The 17,194-nt window shown below is 37.8% G+C and overlaps 1 protein-coding gene across 1 annotated transcript in view; it reads left to right on the forward strand.

The window, feature by feature from the left end:
• Positions 1–17,194, forward strand: part of ANKRD31 (ankyrin repeat domain 31) — a 145,894-nt gene that overhangs the window by 84,405 nt on the left and 44,295 nt on the right. Inside the window, exons 16-18 of the mRNA XM_027767980.1 lie at positions 3,813–3,952; positions 15,260–15,422; positions 17,189–17,194. The exon at positions 17,189–17,194 is cut by the window's right edge and continues 113 nt beyond it. Of these exons, the coding sequence (XP_027623781.1) occupies positions 3,813–3,952; positions 15,260–15,422; positions 17,189–17,194 (309 nt within the window). The remainder of the gene's footprint in view (positions 1–3,812; positions 3,953–15,259; positions 15,423–17,188) is intronic.

The raw sequence follows: 17,194 nt of genomic DNA on the forward strand, positions 1-17,194 counted from the left end.
ACTATATATAGTGTGTGTGTATGTGTTTAATTCTTCTAGTAAAGGATTTCTTGGACCAGCAGTTAGCGTAATGACTATGTCGCTGGACTCCCATGTAGTCGATCGTGGTTCGAGTCCCGGACCCAGTGGCTTAAACTCACACCGGGTGCGTGTGCTTACGTGCCCAAGATCCCGAGAGGAGAATGGAAAAGGGATTGCGGAGTGGCCATCCCCCATGGGGGGTGATTTCACGCTTTCTGTCTGTCTGTCTGTCTGGCGAGCGCACGCGCCCTATAGCAAAAAACCTCTCCAAAAAAAATTTCTGAGTGCAAATCTCTAAAGAACAATCAATATGCTTTTGTCTAGGTGTCAATAAAGATAGATCTGAGGCTCTCAATCTTCTCTGTGATTCATATAATTGAGAATCTATTTTTTAGAGAATAATCCTCTAATTTTTAAATATCTTGCCCTGAATTTATATATATATATGGTTTCTGACATTTAGGAAATAGAGCAGGAAGGGGCTCATGGTTTAATGCACTAATTTTCAAACCTTAGTTTTTATCAGAATTATCTGGAAAGAAAACAGATTTCTGGGTCCTACATTCAGAGCATATGATTCAGTAGATATATTATCTCTACTAGTGTGTAACAAATTATTACAAACTTAATAGTTAAAGCAACACATATTTATTATCTCACAGTTTCCATAGTTCAGGAATTGGGATGGTTTAGCCAGGTCCTCTGACAGAACTTTTCATAGGCTGCATAGGTGTTGATGAAGATTTGGGTCTCATCTGAAGGCTAGTGTACGGAAGGAACTAGTTTCAAACTCATGTGGTTGTTGGCAGAATTCAGTTCCTTGAGAGTTGATGAACTGAGCATGTCAGTTCCTAGCTGGCTTTTGACTGGTGGCCATTCGCAGTTTCTTGCTGCATGGGCTTCTCTTATTTTATTTATTTATTTATTTATTTTTGAAGAGGTTTTTGCTATAGTGCACGTGCACTTGCCAGACAGACAGAAACAGAGAGATAGAAAGCGAGAAACCACCCCCTAGGGGGATGACCACGCCACAATCCATTCTCCTCTCGGGATCTTGGGCACGCACGCACACATGCCTGGCGTGAGTTTAAGTCACTGGGTCTGAGACTCGAACCGTGGTCAACTACGTGGGAGTCCAGTGACATAGCCATTATGCTAACTGCTGGTCCCGCTGCATGGGCTTCTCTTATATGGCTGCTTGCTTCATCAAAGCATACAAGCTGGAAGCAAGTGGGAGAGTCTTCTAGCAGGACAGAAAAACATTACCATCTCTTGGGATCAAGGAAATGTAATACCCTCAATATTAAGGTATTCTATTGGTTAGAAACAAGTTAGTAGAAAGGAGAGAAATATACAAAGCCGTAACTACCAGAAGGTGAGGATTATTAAGAGCCATTTAAGAGTGTTCCCTTCAGAGCAGGCAGGCTGCTCCAGGAGGGCTGGAAAATTTGCATTTCTAATACATTTCCTTGTTGGTACTGGTCAACTGCTGATTTAATGAATGTTCTTTTATGTTTCATCACCCTTACTTTCTGTTTCGCCTTGCAACTTAGTCTGAAGCTTCTCTGATGCAGTTTCTATAGAAAATAAACCTCCAGGTTCCTTGATTGGGGATGGGGATCTGGGGTAAGAGAAGTGGCTGCCAGTCAATTCAGGGTTGGAGAAGGGAACTGGAACTTGGAGTTGCAACTTTTCTGTGTAGAAACTTTTGATCAATCTTCCTGTTTCCAGCCCTATTCTGTAAACCCGCATCGGAGTGCTTGATGCCCCCAAGTGCTGAATGCTTGGGTTCAGGTAGACTCTCTTCTGTAATTTCCTTTGTAGGACTTGGTTTGGAGCATTCACTACTCTGCCAAATGAATTCACTCTTCTCCATCTCTGACTTTCCAGTTTTTCCATATTTGCTAAACTTTATCCTCTCTTTTTTCTTCTCCTATTTTCTTTCTATGATACTTTAAAAATATCTTTTACTGTCATTTTAACGTGGTTTTGTTAGAAAATGGGGAAAAACGTGATTAGTCCATTACTTTTAGTTCCAACTTTAGTCTTTATAACTTGTATTGTAAGGATAAGATTAGTAGAAGAAACTTTGGATAATGACTCTATTACATTTTAAAAATATGGTAGAAAAACAGGAAATCCAGGAGGCCATATTTTGGTAACTGGCACTACATGTGGACAGGAATATTCTCATTAAGATACAAAATAGCAATAGAAAGGATTTTTATAATATCATTTGTTTGCTTTGAGAAAATTTTGTCCATTGCTAAAGGACTGCTGAGAGTGAGATCAGTATAGGAGCGAATTTATTTGCTTTAATCAACTGATAGAGTGACTAACCAACTGCTAGGATAAATGCAAAATAATGTGTTTAGATGCTTTATAATTTCCTCATAAGTTATACTTTAAAACAACAACATCAGTGATAAAATTATTTGATGTATTAATATGTTTCTGTGTAGTACACTCTGCTTGGGATATATTGAGGAAGTTGTGTGTTTTCTAAGATCCTTTATAATAATCAGCATTTGGCAGAAAAGAAGTCTCTGTTTTGCTTGGCAAAGTTACAGAAATGAAAACAGCTGGAATCAATAAGAGGTATGCCAGAGGGGAAAGTCAGCTTCATTTAGTTGCCAGAAGAGGAAATTTGTCTTTAGTGAAAGCTCTAAAAGAATCTGGAGCAGGTGTGAATCTAAAAGATAATGGAGATTTGGATCTTACACGTTTCATCTCTGCCTCCTCTCCTAGCCCAGTTTTGATACTGGCTGATGCAGGAGTTAACTAATAACTTTGAACAGTCCTTTTTTGCTGTATTCGTATTTAGTTGAATAGCAAGGTTTGTCATTGTTAAAGTAACTTTATCTTTTGAAACAGTTTGTAACGTTCATTTGGGAGCATTTAGAGGTTTACATTTAGAGACATAGAGAATAGAAGACAAAGTAAAAGGAGTTGCGCCCTTTTCTAGGGAGCCTTAATTCTATTCCTAAATTTGGAGAATGCAAGAGTTTTTCATGTTTCTGCTCCTGCTTCTCTTTTTCCCCCCTTTAGACTGTTTTTTTTCTCTTCTCTTATTTTTATTCTAAATCTCCATTTTAAATATTGATCACATCATTTTGCTTAAGCACAAAATAATCTTGTGTGAATAATTCCACAGGGAAAAACACAAAAGTTGATTGAATGAAATGAGAATCATTTTTAAAGAGAACTGTGATAAAGCAAAGAAACAAACATGAAAGTCAGCCACTTTTTAAAATTAAAAGTCTCTTTTCTAAAAATACTTATTTAACTTTATTTATTTATTATTAATTTGACCACAGAGGGATGGAGAAAGAGAGAGAGGGGGAGAAAGAGAGAGAGGGACAGAAAGAGAGAAAGTGAGAAAGCATACTACCAGGTTTGGGACTCAAACTACAGTCAGCCATATGGGAGTCCAGCATCCTTAACCACACGACACCTACCAGCCCAGAAAGTCATTTTAATATCTGAACTGAAACAAATTGAAGTGATTAGCATTCACTCTGGTTCCATTATATTTTATGTTCTATGAGTCTTCTGTTTGGGGACTTGAATCAACAAATATTTGTAAGGAGATTAATTTGTTTTAAAAAATGAAACAATGTTTTTAAGGCCGTAGATTTTTATTTTATTTTTTTTGGTCAGTACTTAATATATACATATGGATTAATATAGATAATTATTCCATTAATCCCAAGCAATCTTAGTAATATATTATTTGAATATTGATTTATAAAGATCAGGGTTTTTTTCTTTTTTCTTTTTTCCTTTTTAAGGTTGGATGCCACTTCATGAACAATCTAATGAGAGATCTAATGTAATTGTAGAATTATTAAAAGCTGGTGCTAATGTTAATTGTGAAAATCTAGATGGAATTCTGCCCTTACATGATGCTGTTACAATCAATCATTTAAAGGTACAGAGTTTATCAGTTTATTTTCTTGTTACCTTTTCTTAGGAAAATGAGTGAAGAAAAGGAAGATATTTTAAACTGAGAATTAAATGATTCCTTAAAAAATGACTTTTAAGACCTGCTTAAATCTCAAATGAAGATATAATGTATATGAATTGAAAAATCAGTATATATCTTAATCATTTTTCATTATGTCTTTATCACATAATTCATATAAGTCAGAGTAAACACAAGCTATAAATCTAATGCATTCAAATTTTAACTATCTAAAATTATTTTTGTGCACATAGAGTCTAGTTACAGTGATGATAATAGGTGAAATACATTTTTTAAGTCAAATTTTCTTGGTATGGTAAAAACATGAGTTGTTTATTTCTGGAGTTTCTTTTGTGTCTTTTTCTCCTTTTTATTTATTTTTATATATTTTCATTATCATTCATACATTAAATTGCTATACCTCATTTAGACTGCGAAGAGACTTTACCCAGCATGACATGCACCTCAGTCCACCCTAGCTGAGACCACCATACACATCCTCATCAACAGACAATAGCCCCTATCTATTTCCGACAAGTGTCTTACCTCTCCATTTTTCCCCCAAATTACCTATGCTCTTCCCCTCTCACACTGTCTCTAGTGTCCATTACAATTTTTAATATGTTTATGTTCTCCAGTCTTTCAGTCTCTACCATAGAATGCAGACAGTCAGTATATGTTAAGTGGAGACATGGCAATGTCTCTCTTTCATAGCCTTGCTTCACTCAGCAACAAATCTTCCATATTTGTCCATTTTCTATCAAATTCCAGGGCCTTTTTTTATGGTTGAATAGTATTCCATGGAGTATATGTGCCACAATTTTTCAATCCATTCATCTGTTTGTGGACATTTGGGTTGGTTCCAAGTCTTTTTTTTTGGAGAGGATTTTGCTATAGGGCACATGTGCTCTCTAGAAAGAGAGAGACAGAGAGACAGAAAGCAAGAAATCATCCCCCTGGGGATGGCCATGCCATAATCCCTTCTCCATTCTCCTCTCAGGATCTTGGGCACACCTGCACACGTGCCCGGCGTGAGTTTAAGCCACTGGGTCTGGGACTCGAACTGCGATTGACTACATGGGAGTCCAGTGACATAGCTATTACACTAACTGCTGGTCCCAGTTGGTTCCAAGTCTTAGCAATCGTGAATAAAGTTGCAATGAATATAGATGTGCAAGCACTTTTCTGACAGAGTGTTCTCCTGTCCTTTGGGTAGATACCCAGAAGTAGAATTGCTGGATCATACGGTAGTTCTATTTGAAGGTATTTGAGGAGCCTCCGTATCTTCTCCACTGTGGCTGGACCAATTTACATTCCCATCAACAGTGTAAGAGTGTTCCCCTTTCACCACATCCCCTCCAGCACTTATCATTATTTGTTTTTTTTTAATTTTTAGCACTCTGACTAGGGTTAGGTGGTATCTCATTGTGGTTTTGATCTGCATCTCCCTTACAATGAGGGATGTTGAACATTTTTTCATATGCTTTTTGGCCATTTGTATGTCTTCCTTAGAGAGTTGTTTGTTCAGCTCATTTGCCTATCTTTTAATTGGATTAATCATATTTATTTATTTTTATCAGGCAGTCATGGTAAAAATATTAGGAGAGAAGATTGCTAGGGTCATTATTTCAGTGACACTGAGTTTCAGATCTAGACTTTAAAACTTCAGATTTTTTAACTCATCTTTTTGTTTGACAAACCTTGGGCGAAAATTTTACTGTTATCAATAGACAGTATAGACTTGAGTAATTATTGGTTTTGAAAAAAAAAAAAAGTCAAGGAAACACCACCAGCAACAATATAAAACCAGGGTTCATAGAAAAAATTCTTTGGATCTATCATGAAAATACCTATTTATCTGTTGATCTATATTATTAAGGGCTTGGTGACTTTTAAAAAAAATTTATCTGTTTCTTTTATTAGAGAGAACACAAGAAAGAGCATGTGCACAGGCACATGAGAGAGAGAAAGAGACAGGCACCCCTAGCAGGGTATGGTCATGCCAGAACCCTTGTCCCCAGCTCTCAAGCTCACTGGCACCTGGTGTATTTCAAGTTGACTCAGGATTCAAACCCACAATAGGCCATGTGGCTTCCAGCACTGCAAGTCAGAGTCCTACTATCTGTGCCATCAAGGCTGGATCTAGAGCCTGGTGACTTACATTTAATTTTGTGAAAGTGTATCTCTACGGGGACCAGCAGTTGGCATAATGGCTATGTCACTGGATTCCCATGTAGTCGACTGTGGTTCGAGTCCCGGACCTTGTGACTTAAACGCATGCCAGGTGCGTGTGTGTGTGCCCAAGATCCCAAGAGGAGAATGGAGGAGAAGGATTGCAGTGTGGCCATCCCCCCTGGGGGGTGATTTCTCGCTTTCTGTCTCTGTCTTTCTGGCGAGCGCACACACCCTATAGCAAAAACCTCTAAACAAAACTATAAGGTATATGTCTATCATTTTCAGCCTAAATGTAATCATGTGAAAGATATATTCTTGAATATATGACTTATGAATATATGACTTATGGAGATATAAGATGTGAACTACTAATGATTTAAAAATAGCACCAGAGTGGGTAGGTTAATGTCTGCGTGGCATCTTTTGACCAAAAGAAGTTCTATGTCCTTTAAGATATTTAAAATTTAAAAGAATAGACAGATGCTTAAGTTTATGTGGTCACAAAATGGAAGTAATCAAGCAGAAAGGATCATTAAAGTGATGAACCAACTTTTTATTTGTATAGGTAACAGGTCACTTGAGCCTTTTAAATAAGGGTAAAAATTTCATAGTAAGAGAAAACAGATTTTTGCACATAATTCTGAAAATGCCAAATAAAACAAAAGAAAATTCATTTTATTTGTATTTGTGCTGGGCGTTATCTACATTTGCAAATTTGTTAGAAGGATTTATAGAACTCTGTATGTAGTTTTATGTGTGGCTTAGCTTTACTACAGCAATGTGCTAAGGATACCTATCCAGATCATAAGAGAAAAAGATACAAGTGGAATCTAGATGAACCTATGTGAAGACTCTCCTATATTCTCTTCCTCATGAGAGGTTACCCTTCTCCCAGTAATGAAAATTTAGTAACATGCAATATTTCTGCCTAGGGAAGCCTGTTAGAGACTCAAAGTCCAAGATTTTTTTTTTATCATAGGCACCTTTCAGCCTAACGTGTACCAAATTTCAGACTCTGAGAAGCATAAATCACATTGCTTGTGTAGATGTTTAAGCAAGTAAGCTACCCTAACTTACCTTATACAAAGTTTTATATCAGTGTAGGGTGCTGTTTTCCAGCTAAGTGCACAGATGCCAGCTGAAAGCCAAGACGCAAGCAATCTTTCTGGACAGCAGTCTCAGGCCTATCATGCTAAAATACTTTTCTAAACGATATTAAATTTAAGTTCTATTTGAAACATATATTAATGTCTAGCACAGCAAAAGACTGAATACAATGTGTTTTCCTAGCTGAATTTTCTGGCAAAGTTTAGCATAACATAGTACATCCTTTATTTCATGATTTTGCATCATGATATCAAGGAAGAATTTTTTTCCCATGAATTTTAAGAGGCATCATGAGTCCTCCCTAGGTCTCCTTTGAATCCTTTCATATTAGAATCTTGTGATTTTTTCCCTATTTTAGTCTGTCTGTTCTTACAAATCAGTGCCTTCGCAGGTACTTGAACCATTTCTCTGCCATTACTTTAATGTATGACTTCAGAAAATTCTGTATCTTTTCACTTTCTTTCTTTTTTTCAGATTTTGCCATAGGGCACTTGGGCTCACAGAGGGAGGGGGAAAAAGCAACCCCCTCACCCAGTGGGGCATGTCATACTGCAGTGGGTCACTTTCTCCTTTGTCTCTTCACCCTTTCAGGATTTGGGGCATGTACACACAGAGACTAGTGTTTTCAAGCTGCTGACTGGAATTCCAACTGCAGTCTCACCATATCAGATCTGACTTTCTTAACCATCAGGCCATGTTGTCAGTCCTCATTTTCACTATGTAAATAACTCAAAGTGCATTTCTATTTATTGTTAGCTGTTTTCAGTATCCATGACCAGATGTAAACTGATCAATAAACAAAAGAAAGATCTTGAAGTTATATTATAGATAGGAAAGATATGTTAGTAAGCAGGGCAAGATGTCAATATGCAGGGTCAAATTTTATAAGTGATCTTCAGTAGTGTGAATTTTCCTATTTTGAAGGCTTTCTCTTCCTTCTTAGAAATTTGGTAACTTCAAAAAACTGAGAAGAGGATTACTCATATATAAAAGGTCCTCTGTGAAAATAAATACTAAGAGCTGAAAACCACAGAAAACAACAAAAAGGGAACTTGGTTTAATGGATAAAACATGAAAATGCATGTTGGAAAACTTAAATTCTAAGCCTGGTTCTGCTGTTTATGAAAGATGTATCTTTACCCATGAAGGAAGAATTTGGTCTAGAGCTATGGTGTCCTGTACTGTAGTCACTTGACATATGTGGCTATTTAAATTAGTTAAAATCTTTTTTTGTTTTTTGAGAGAGAGATTTTTGCTATAGGATATGTGCATTTGCTGGAGAGACAGACAGAAAGAGAGAAATTACCCCCCGGGGGATGGTCATACCACATTCCCTTCTCCTCCATTCTCCTCTTGGAATTTTGAGCATGCATACACATGTGCTCAACGTGAGTTTCAAGCTGTCAGGTCTGGGACCTGTGGTGACCATGTGGGAGTCCACCACCTCAACCACCACGCCACCTGCTGGCCCTCAAATTATTTAATTTTGAAATTTTTTTGCCAGAGAGTACATAGATTCTCAGGAGAGAAAATGAGTGGGAGGTAGGAGTGAGAAAACAGCCTTCATGGGGCATGGTCACTCCATAATCTCTTTTCTACCACTTCTCCCTCCTTTTTGGGATTTTGGATGTGGTATGCACACCCACATGCCTAGTGTGTTTTTTAAGCCATTTATCCAGGATTCAAACATAGTTGGCCATGTGGGATCCAGCCACCTTAACCACCAGGCCACAGGTTGGCTCAAAATTAATTAAATTTAAAATTTGGTTTTTTAGTATCAATTCTGTGGCAGTGGTTAAACACTGCATTGGAAACTGGATCCCACAGGCCAACTGCAGTTTGAATTTTGTCCCCAGAAGCTTGAAAAACATGCTGAGTGTATGTGCATGCATGCTCTAAATCCTGATGGGACGGAGAAGTGGAGGAAGAGACATTGCAGCATGATCATGCCCCATTGTGGGTTTTTCTAGCTCTCGTGCATGCACATATCCTCTGGCAATAATTTCTTTTTAGAGAGATTGTTGCTATAGGCACGTGCGCTCACCAGAGAGACAGAAAGCGAGAAACCTGCCCCCCCCCCCCCCCCCAGGGAGGATGGCCATACTGCAGTCCTTCTCCATTCTCCTCTCAGGATTTTGGGCATACACATGCCCGTGTGAGTTTTAAGCCATTGGGTACAGGACTCAAACTGCAGTCAACCTCATGGGAGTCCAGTGATGTAATCATTACACCAACTGCTGGTCTCTGGCAATAAAATTTTCTTTAAAAAAAATCTTTTTTTAAAGAATTATTTTATTGAAATTTATTTATTTATAATTTGACCAGAGTGCGCAAGAGAGAAAGTGACAAAGCAAGCTACCTGGTCTGTGACTTGAATCACGGTTCCCATGTGGGAGTCCAGCACCTTTAACCACAATGTCAACTGCTGGCTCCCTTGGCAATACATTTTTTTTTTAAATGAGTTTTTCAGATGCATGATCTACATTTTGGGGACCAGCAGTTGGCATAATGGTTATGTTGCTGGAGTCCCATGTAGTCAACCACAGTTCGAGTCCCAGACCCCGTGGCTTAAACTCGTGTCAGGTGCATGTGCGTGCATGCCCAAGATCCTGAGAGGAGAATGGAGAGGAAGGGATTGTGGCATGGCCATTGCCTCTGGGGTTAATTTCTCTTTTTCTGTCTCTCTCTCTCTTTCTCTCTGTCTTTCTGATGGGTACACATGCCCTATAGCAAAAAAACTCTCAAAAAAAAAAAAAAAAGAAAAGGAACGAGCAGTTAGCATAATGGCTATGTCACTGGACTCCCGTGTAGTTGACCGCAGTTCAGGTCTTGGACCTGGTGGCTTAAATTCACGCTGGGCGCGTGTGCGTGCATGCCCAAGATCCCGAGAGGAGAATGGAGGAGAAGGGATTGTGGCGTGACCATCCCCCCCGGGAGGTGATTTCTCACTTTCTGTCTCTATGTCTCTCTCTGTCTGTCTGGCGAGCGCACGCGCCCTATAGCGAAAACCTCTCCAAAGAAAAAAAAAAAGCATGATCTACATGTTAAGTACTTAATACCTATGTGTGGTATAAGTGGCTGCTATATTGAACACTGTAGATTAAAGCACTTCCATCTTCACAGAAAATTCTGGTGGACAGTACCAGTTTAAAAACAGGGGTTAGTAGATCATTTCTGTAAAGGGCTAGACAGTAAACATTTTAGGTTTTCTGGGTCACAGAATCTTCTGCAACTATTCAACTGCTGAAACAGTGTAAAGCAGTCATAGAGGATATGTAAATAAGTGGGTGTGGCTGTGTAGTAGTAAAAATATATTTATAAAATCAGATGGAGGGCTAGATTTGGCTCATGGGCCATAGTTTGCTGATCATTTAGAGGATCACTTTTATTACTTTGCTTAATGGTGATACAGTTAAAGTTTGCTTTTGTAATAACCTTCCATGTCTTTATTATCTTTATTTTATGGATAGATGTCCTATCTGTAAAAAACAAGGAGGAACCAGATGGTGGCAGAGCAGTAATGTAACACTCTAAAATGTTGGACCCACATAGGAAGGTCCTGGGTTCACATATCTGGGGCTTCCCTGTACACGCCTAGAACATGCCTGTGATCTGGGTTAGCTGAGGCTGGGGATGAATCATGGTGTGAAGATCCTATTGTGCCTGTCTGTATATCTCTTTCCTCATGTCTTTTTTGTTTTAAGAATTATTTTATTTGACTTTATTGATTAATTTAATTTGACCAGAGAGGGACATAGTGAGAGAAAGTGAGAAAGCAAGCCTCCAGGTCTGGGACTCAAACCGCAGTGGGCCATGTGGGAGTCCAGTGCCCTTCACCACCATACCATCTGCTGGGCCTGTCTTTCTTTATGTCTTAATTAACTTTCTCTCTGTGTGGCAGTTTTTCTAATATTGTCTCATTTTACTTTTTTTTTTTTTTTGACAAGTTTTTGCTGTAGGGCGCATGCACTCGCCAGAAAGACAGAGAGAGACAGACAGAAAGCAAGAAATCACCCCTCGGGGGAATGGCCATGCTGTAATCCCTTCTCCTCCATTCTTCTCTCGGGATCTTGGGCACATACACATGCATCCGGCATGAATTTATGCCACCGTGTCTGGGACTCAAACTGTGGTCAACTACGTGGGAGACCAGTGACATAGCCATTACCCCAACTGCTGATCACTTATTTTACTTTTGACTCACTTCCTCCCTTTTGTTCCTGTTTTATCATCTTGATCTAAGATAGCTAAACACTTGTCAACCTAGAATTCTATACCCAGCAAAGAGTCTCTCAGAATTAAAGATGGTACTGACAAGAATGTGGAGAAATTGAAACTTATAGTGCCAGTGGGAATGTAAAATGATGCAGCCTCTGTGGAAAACAATCTGGCAGTTCCTCTAAAAGTTAAACACTTACCATATGGCCCAGCAATTCAACTCCTAAATATATACCCAAGAGAATTGAAAACATATGTTCACATAAAAACTTGTACATAAGTGTCCATAGCATCATATTCATAATAGCCCCAAATAGGAAGGGACCCTGCATGTCTATCAACTGGGAAATGAGTAATTAAATTATAAAAAGAAACAAACTATTAATACATTCAACAATATGGGTCAATCTCAGAGGTGTTATGCTAAGTCACAGAGGTAGACACAAAATACTATATACTGTATAATTCCATTCATATGAAGTTCTACAAAAGGCAAAATTTAAAGTAATAAAAGCAGATAATTGGTTGCCAGGAGCCAAAGGATCTTGGGAGGGGATTGACTACAGAGGGTCAAATTGGTTATTTCCAACTCAGGATTATAGTAATGATCACTTGAGAAAAGCTATTCTTTATCATTTTAACAGGGCAAAGGCCTGTTTCTTAGTCACCTAATTTTTGCTGAGCTCTTTGTCCCTCAGCCTATCCCATCATGCTATGCAGAACTCTCTCTCCCAACATTAGCTTTTCCTGTTTAGTGCCTTGCTGCCTTGTTGCTCTTAAATTTTTTTCTATAAATGACTATTATTGAAAAAATGGTCATTCAGGGCTCCATTTTCTCTGAGATTATTTTGATTTCAAATTAATATATTAAGGAAATCCATGTTAATATATTAAAGGCAAGGTCTACAGAAGCCTCCTCTTAGCAGATTGGCAGAATAGTCATTAATATGGCTTGTGTTTTTAAAAGACTGGAAAGGCTGCTTTTTCTGAAAATAACTTTCTCTCTCTTCCATATGCTATGAATAATTTTCTGCAGATCAAGCCTAGATTCCCAGTTTGCTAAATTCAACTCTGGGGATGATCTAAGGAATTTGTGTTTTTAAATAACTCCGCAAGTGGCTACTTATCAACCAGGCTTAGAAACCAACATGTGCCAGATAGTTTACAAGGACTCAGTGTTTTTTTTTTTTTTGTTTGTTTGTTTTGTTTTAAGAAGTATTTTATTTAATTTTCTTTATTCACTTATTTATTTTAATTTGACCAGAGAAAGAGAGAGAGAGAGAGAGAAAGTGAGAAAGTAAGCCACCAGGTCCAGGACTTGAGCCGCAGTCAGCCATGTGGGAGTGTCCAGTGCCTTAACTGCCACACCATCTGCTGGTCCCCACGAGGATTCACTTTTAATCCTTATAGGTGATCAAAATGAGGCTCAGAAATGGTAACTTGGATAAAGCAAATAGAAGGGTGCTTCACTTTAAAACAGGAATGTTTTCCTTTATACTGTGCTATCTCTAGGCTGATAGAACAAATAAGAGCTATTCTTTATCATTTCAAATGGCCCATTTGATGCTCAATTTCTCTGCCTGCCCATTCACAAACAGAAAGATAAAAATCTCCTGGCATATATAGTATGTCGCCATGTTTATAAAATCCTGACTATCTTTTCCCAATTAGAAGATTTTTCAATGTTTTGAGTCACTAGCTTGCCTTTTACAAGTGGATTACTGTTTTTATTTTCACTAATGAATTTATATCATAATTTAATTAGTAAGTACTCTTAACTTTGATCAATTACAAATTTACTTCTAATACACAACTTTGAGTTACTTATTTGTATTAGAAACTTTTTTCTCCAAAAAAAGTACAACCATTTTTTTGGCCTCAGTTTCCTTTTTTTATTTTGGTAAAAGGATAGGGTTAGAGTTGATTATTTCTAAATTTCTATCTTTAATGTTCTGTGAATATAAGTCTGATATTGAGGATACATATATTTGCATAGAAAGAATGTTAGAATGGGTATCATGTTCCTAGTCTAGTTCGAATAGATCTTTATTCAACTATGTCTAATAGCAGTATATAATGTAGTTTATAATATAATATAGTTCTGAAGTGACTCACTCCCTTTTTTATCCTGTCCTCCAGCACCTTGGGGAAGAATAAGAAGCTTTTTTTTTTTTTTGGAGAGATTTTTGCTATAGGATGTGTGCTCTCGCCAGAGACAGAGGGACAGAAAGCGAGAAATCACCCCCCAATGGGGATGGCCATGCCACAATCCCTTCTTCTCCATTCTGCTCTCAGGATCTTGGGCACGTACACACACGTCTGCCATGAGTTTAAGCCACCAGGTCCAGGACTTGACCCATGGTCAACTACAGGGAGTTCAGCCACATAGCCATTACACTAACTGCTGGTCCCAAGAACAAGGAGCTTTGTTAGGAAGAGAGGATAAATCCTTCCAGTTACCAGTAATTCTATATTTGCATGCAAGTGACTTAATTTGCATAGCATCTATACTGTGCTGTCTTAAATTTAAATAAATTAAATAAAATTTAAAATTTTTCATTCACACTAGTCACATGTCAAATGCTCAGTAGCGACATGTGACTAGAGGTTACCCTACTAGGCAGAGCAGATACAGAACATTTCATATTGCAGAAAGTTCTACTGGGCAGTGCTGATCTAGAATGGGACCTACCTATGCCTACTGCTTACTGCAAGGAAGGCAGCAAATTTTAATTTTTTGTTGTGTTTGGTTCTTTGATGAGGACCATTCAGGCCATATCAGTGGTTTGGTTTACAATTGCCATAGCAAATTTAATAAAAAATTTTCTTGGGGACAGCAGTTGGCATGGTGGTTAAGGGCACTGGACCTCCCACCTGGCTGACCACGGTTCAAGTCCCAGACCTGGTAGCTTGCTTTCTCACTCCCCTCACCCCACTCTGTTCCTCTCTAGTGAAATTAAAATAAGTAAATAAATAAACTTAAATACAAATAACTCTTTTAAAAGATTTTAATATTTTTTGACCAGAATTTGAAAACTTTTTTTTAGGTTCTCACCATAGTGCACGTGCATTCACTGGAGAGAGACAGATGAGAGACAAGAGAGACAGAGAGAGGGAAAGTGAGAAATCAGCCCCAAAGGGAATGGCCACGTCACAGTCCCTTCTTCTCCAGTCTCCTCTCAGGGTTTTGGGTATACTCATACATGTACCCAGAGTGATTTACAAGCCACCGGGTCCAGGACTCAAACTGTAGTCATGTATGTTTAAGTCCAGCACCTTAACCACTACACTACCTGCTGGTCCCAGAACTTTTTTTGTATCATTTTTCTCTTTTCCTTCCTCCTTTCTTTCTTCTTTTTCTTTCCTTTCTTCCTTTTTTATTTTTCTTTTTTGATAACTTCTTTTTTTTTTTTTTTTTTTTTTTGGAGAGATTTTCACTGTAGGGCGCGTGCGTTCGCCAGACAGACAGAGAGAGACATAGAGACAGAAAGCGAGAAATCACCCCCCAGGGGGGATGGTCACGCCGCAATCCCTTCTCCTCCATTCTCCTCTCGGGATCTTGGGCACGCACGCACACGCGCCCGGCGTGAGTTTTAAGCCACCGGGTCCGGGACACGAACCGCGGTCAACTACGTGGGAATCCAGCGACATAGCCATTACGCTAACTGCTGGTTCCCTTTTTTGATAACTTCTAATGCTTGGTGCCTTACAATGAAAGTCAAAATGATTCATTTTAGGTATCTGTAGAGATAACTTTGAAAAAATTCCTTGTAGGTAGCTGAGATTCTATTACAGCATGGAGTAAACCCTAATGAAAAAGATCAACAACAGAAGACTACTTTGGATGAAGCAGATGATGGAAAAATGAAAGAGCTGCTAAAATCCTGCAGTGCTATTGAAATGGATAATAGAGATGAGAATAATCCTGCAATCATTGGTATGTATATTAATATTGCTTACTGTTTTATATAGATGTATACCTTTGCTTAGAAAAATAAAATCTTTGTATTTGTAGCATAAATTGTTTCATAACTAGGGATAGATGTTTTCTATGTTTATTTTATTATTGAAAGCCATTATTTATTTTTAGAAATCAGTACTTTCAAGTTTTGTTTAATTTATTGATCATATAGTCCTATTGGAGTGGAATTATATATTGAAATGAAACGTATATTATCCCCCCCCTTTTTTTTTTTTGAGAGAAAGATTTTTGCTATAGGGCACGTGCACTAGCTGGAAAGACAGAGAAAGAATGAGAAATCTACTTCCAGGGGGGAATGGCTACACTATAATCCCTTCTCCTCCCTCTTGGGATCTTGGGCACACATCCGCACATACCTAGTGTGTTTCAAGCCTTCAGGTCCAGGACTCTACGGTTCACCATATGGGAGTCTAGCACTTTAACCACTACACCACCGAAACCTACATCATTCTTTAATCAGTTATCTCCCTTACATTAGGCTTGAGATAAAGATATAATTAAAACCAATCAGATTAGTTTACTTGTAGTATGGCTGGAGAAGGATGGCATTATACTGACTTTTTACAACTAAGAATCCATTACTTCAAAATTTGTAATGATTCTTATGGCAGTTGGACTCATGCTAATTTTTCAAAAATCTAATATTCTACTAATAATATATTAACTTGCTAAGTAAATATACTGTGTGTATATATTATATAGGTCTTTTCAAGGGAATGTATAGCCATGTAAATTTTTATGAACTTTTTTTTTAGCAATAATGTGCACTTCATAAAGGATTTATGTTTTCCTTTTTCTGCATGCTTGATCGTTAACTCATAGAAATTCAGGAACATATTTCCCTTCTCTATGAGGGAGAATGCTGGGGGACAGAACCACTGCCACATACTTCTTTCCTAGCCTATCATCATCCTTACCAATTGTTGATTTTTCAAGGGAAGAAGAAATATTGAAGTGATTGGTCAGAGCAAAGAATATTCAGTGTGTCATATTTTACTAGTGGGTCTTACATTTAAGACATATATATATCCTTTTTATTGTCTGCTCCCATATAGTAAATCCATCAGGTCAGCATCTTTCTTAGAGCCCTAGCCATTTCTCTATCCCCATACCTGAAGGTTCATGTCCTATGATTTAGATGATCTCAGTTTGCCAGGAAAGTTTATCAGTGGAGTTTATCAATGCTTTGTCATGAAGTGTTACATCCATGATTTTCTCTACATATATTTCCTTGATTAGGTATCCCAGAGGGACGAGAGATGTAAAGTACAGGGGTAATAGGGAGAAAGGGAATCCAGAATGGGAGGAGGCGCTAAGAGACTTACAGAAGTAATGAACTATAGTCATAATGGTTAAGAGTATGGATTTTGGAATCAGGTAAGATCTGGTTTCATTACTAGCCATACAATATTGGGGAACTTCTGAACCCCTGTAAATATAATTTCTTCTCTACAAAATGGATGTAATAAACTACCTACCTATCTACCTCACAGGATTCATTTGAAGATTAAACAGCATGATTAATAGAAAGTGTATGGCATCCAGCATGTAATAAGTGCTCATTAAATGTTAATCATAATAATAATAAAGATGAGGTGCTGACTAACATTAAGATACTATATTTATTGTAGACTTATCTTTCCTGTCAACTGATAAAACTGATAAAATAAGGTTAAAATTTTACATATTCTTATTTATTTTTAAATTTTTTTTTAAAGTAGAAATTC

This window comes from Tupaia chinensis, unplaced genomic scaffold (genome assembly GCF_000334495.1).
Source record: "Tupaia chinensis unplaced genomic scaffold, TupChi_1.0 Scaffold145093_1, whole genome shotgun sequence".
NCBI classification, from domain to species: Eukaryota; Metazoa; Chordata; class Mammalia; order Scandentia; family Tupaiidae; genus Tupaia; species Tupaia belangeri.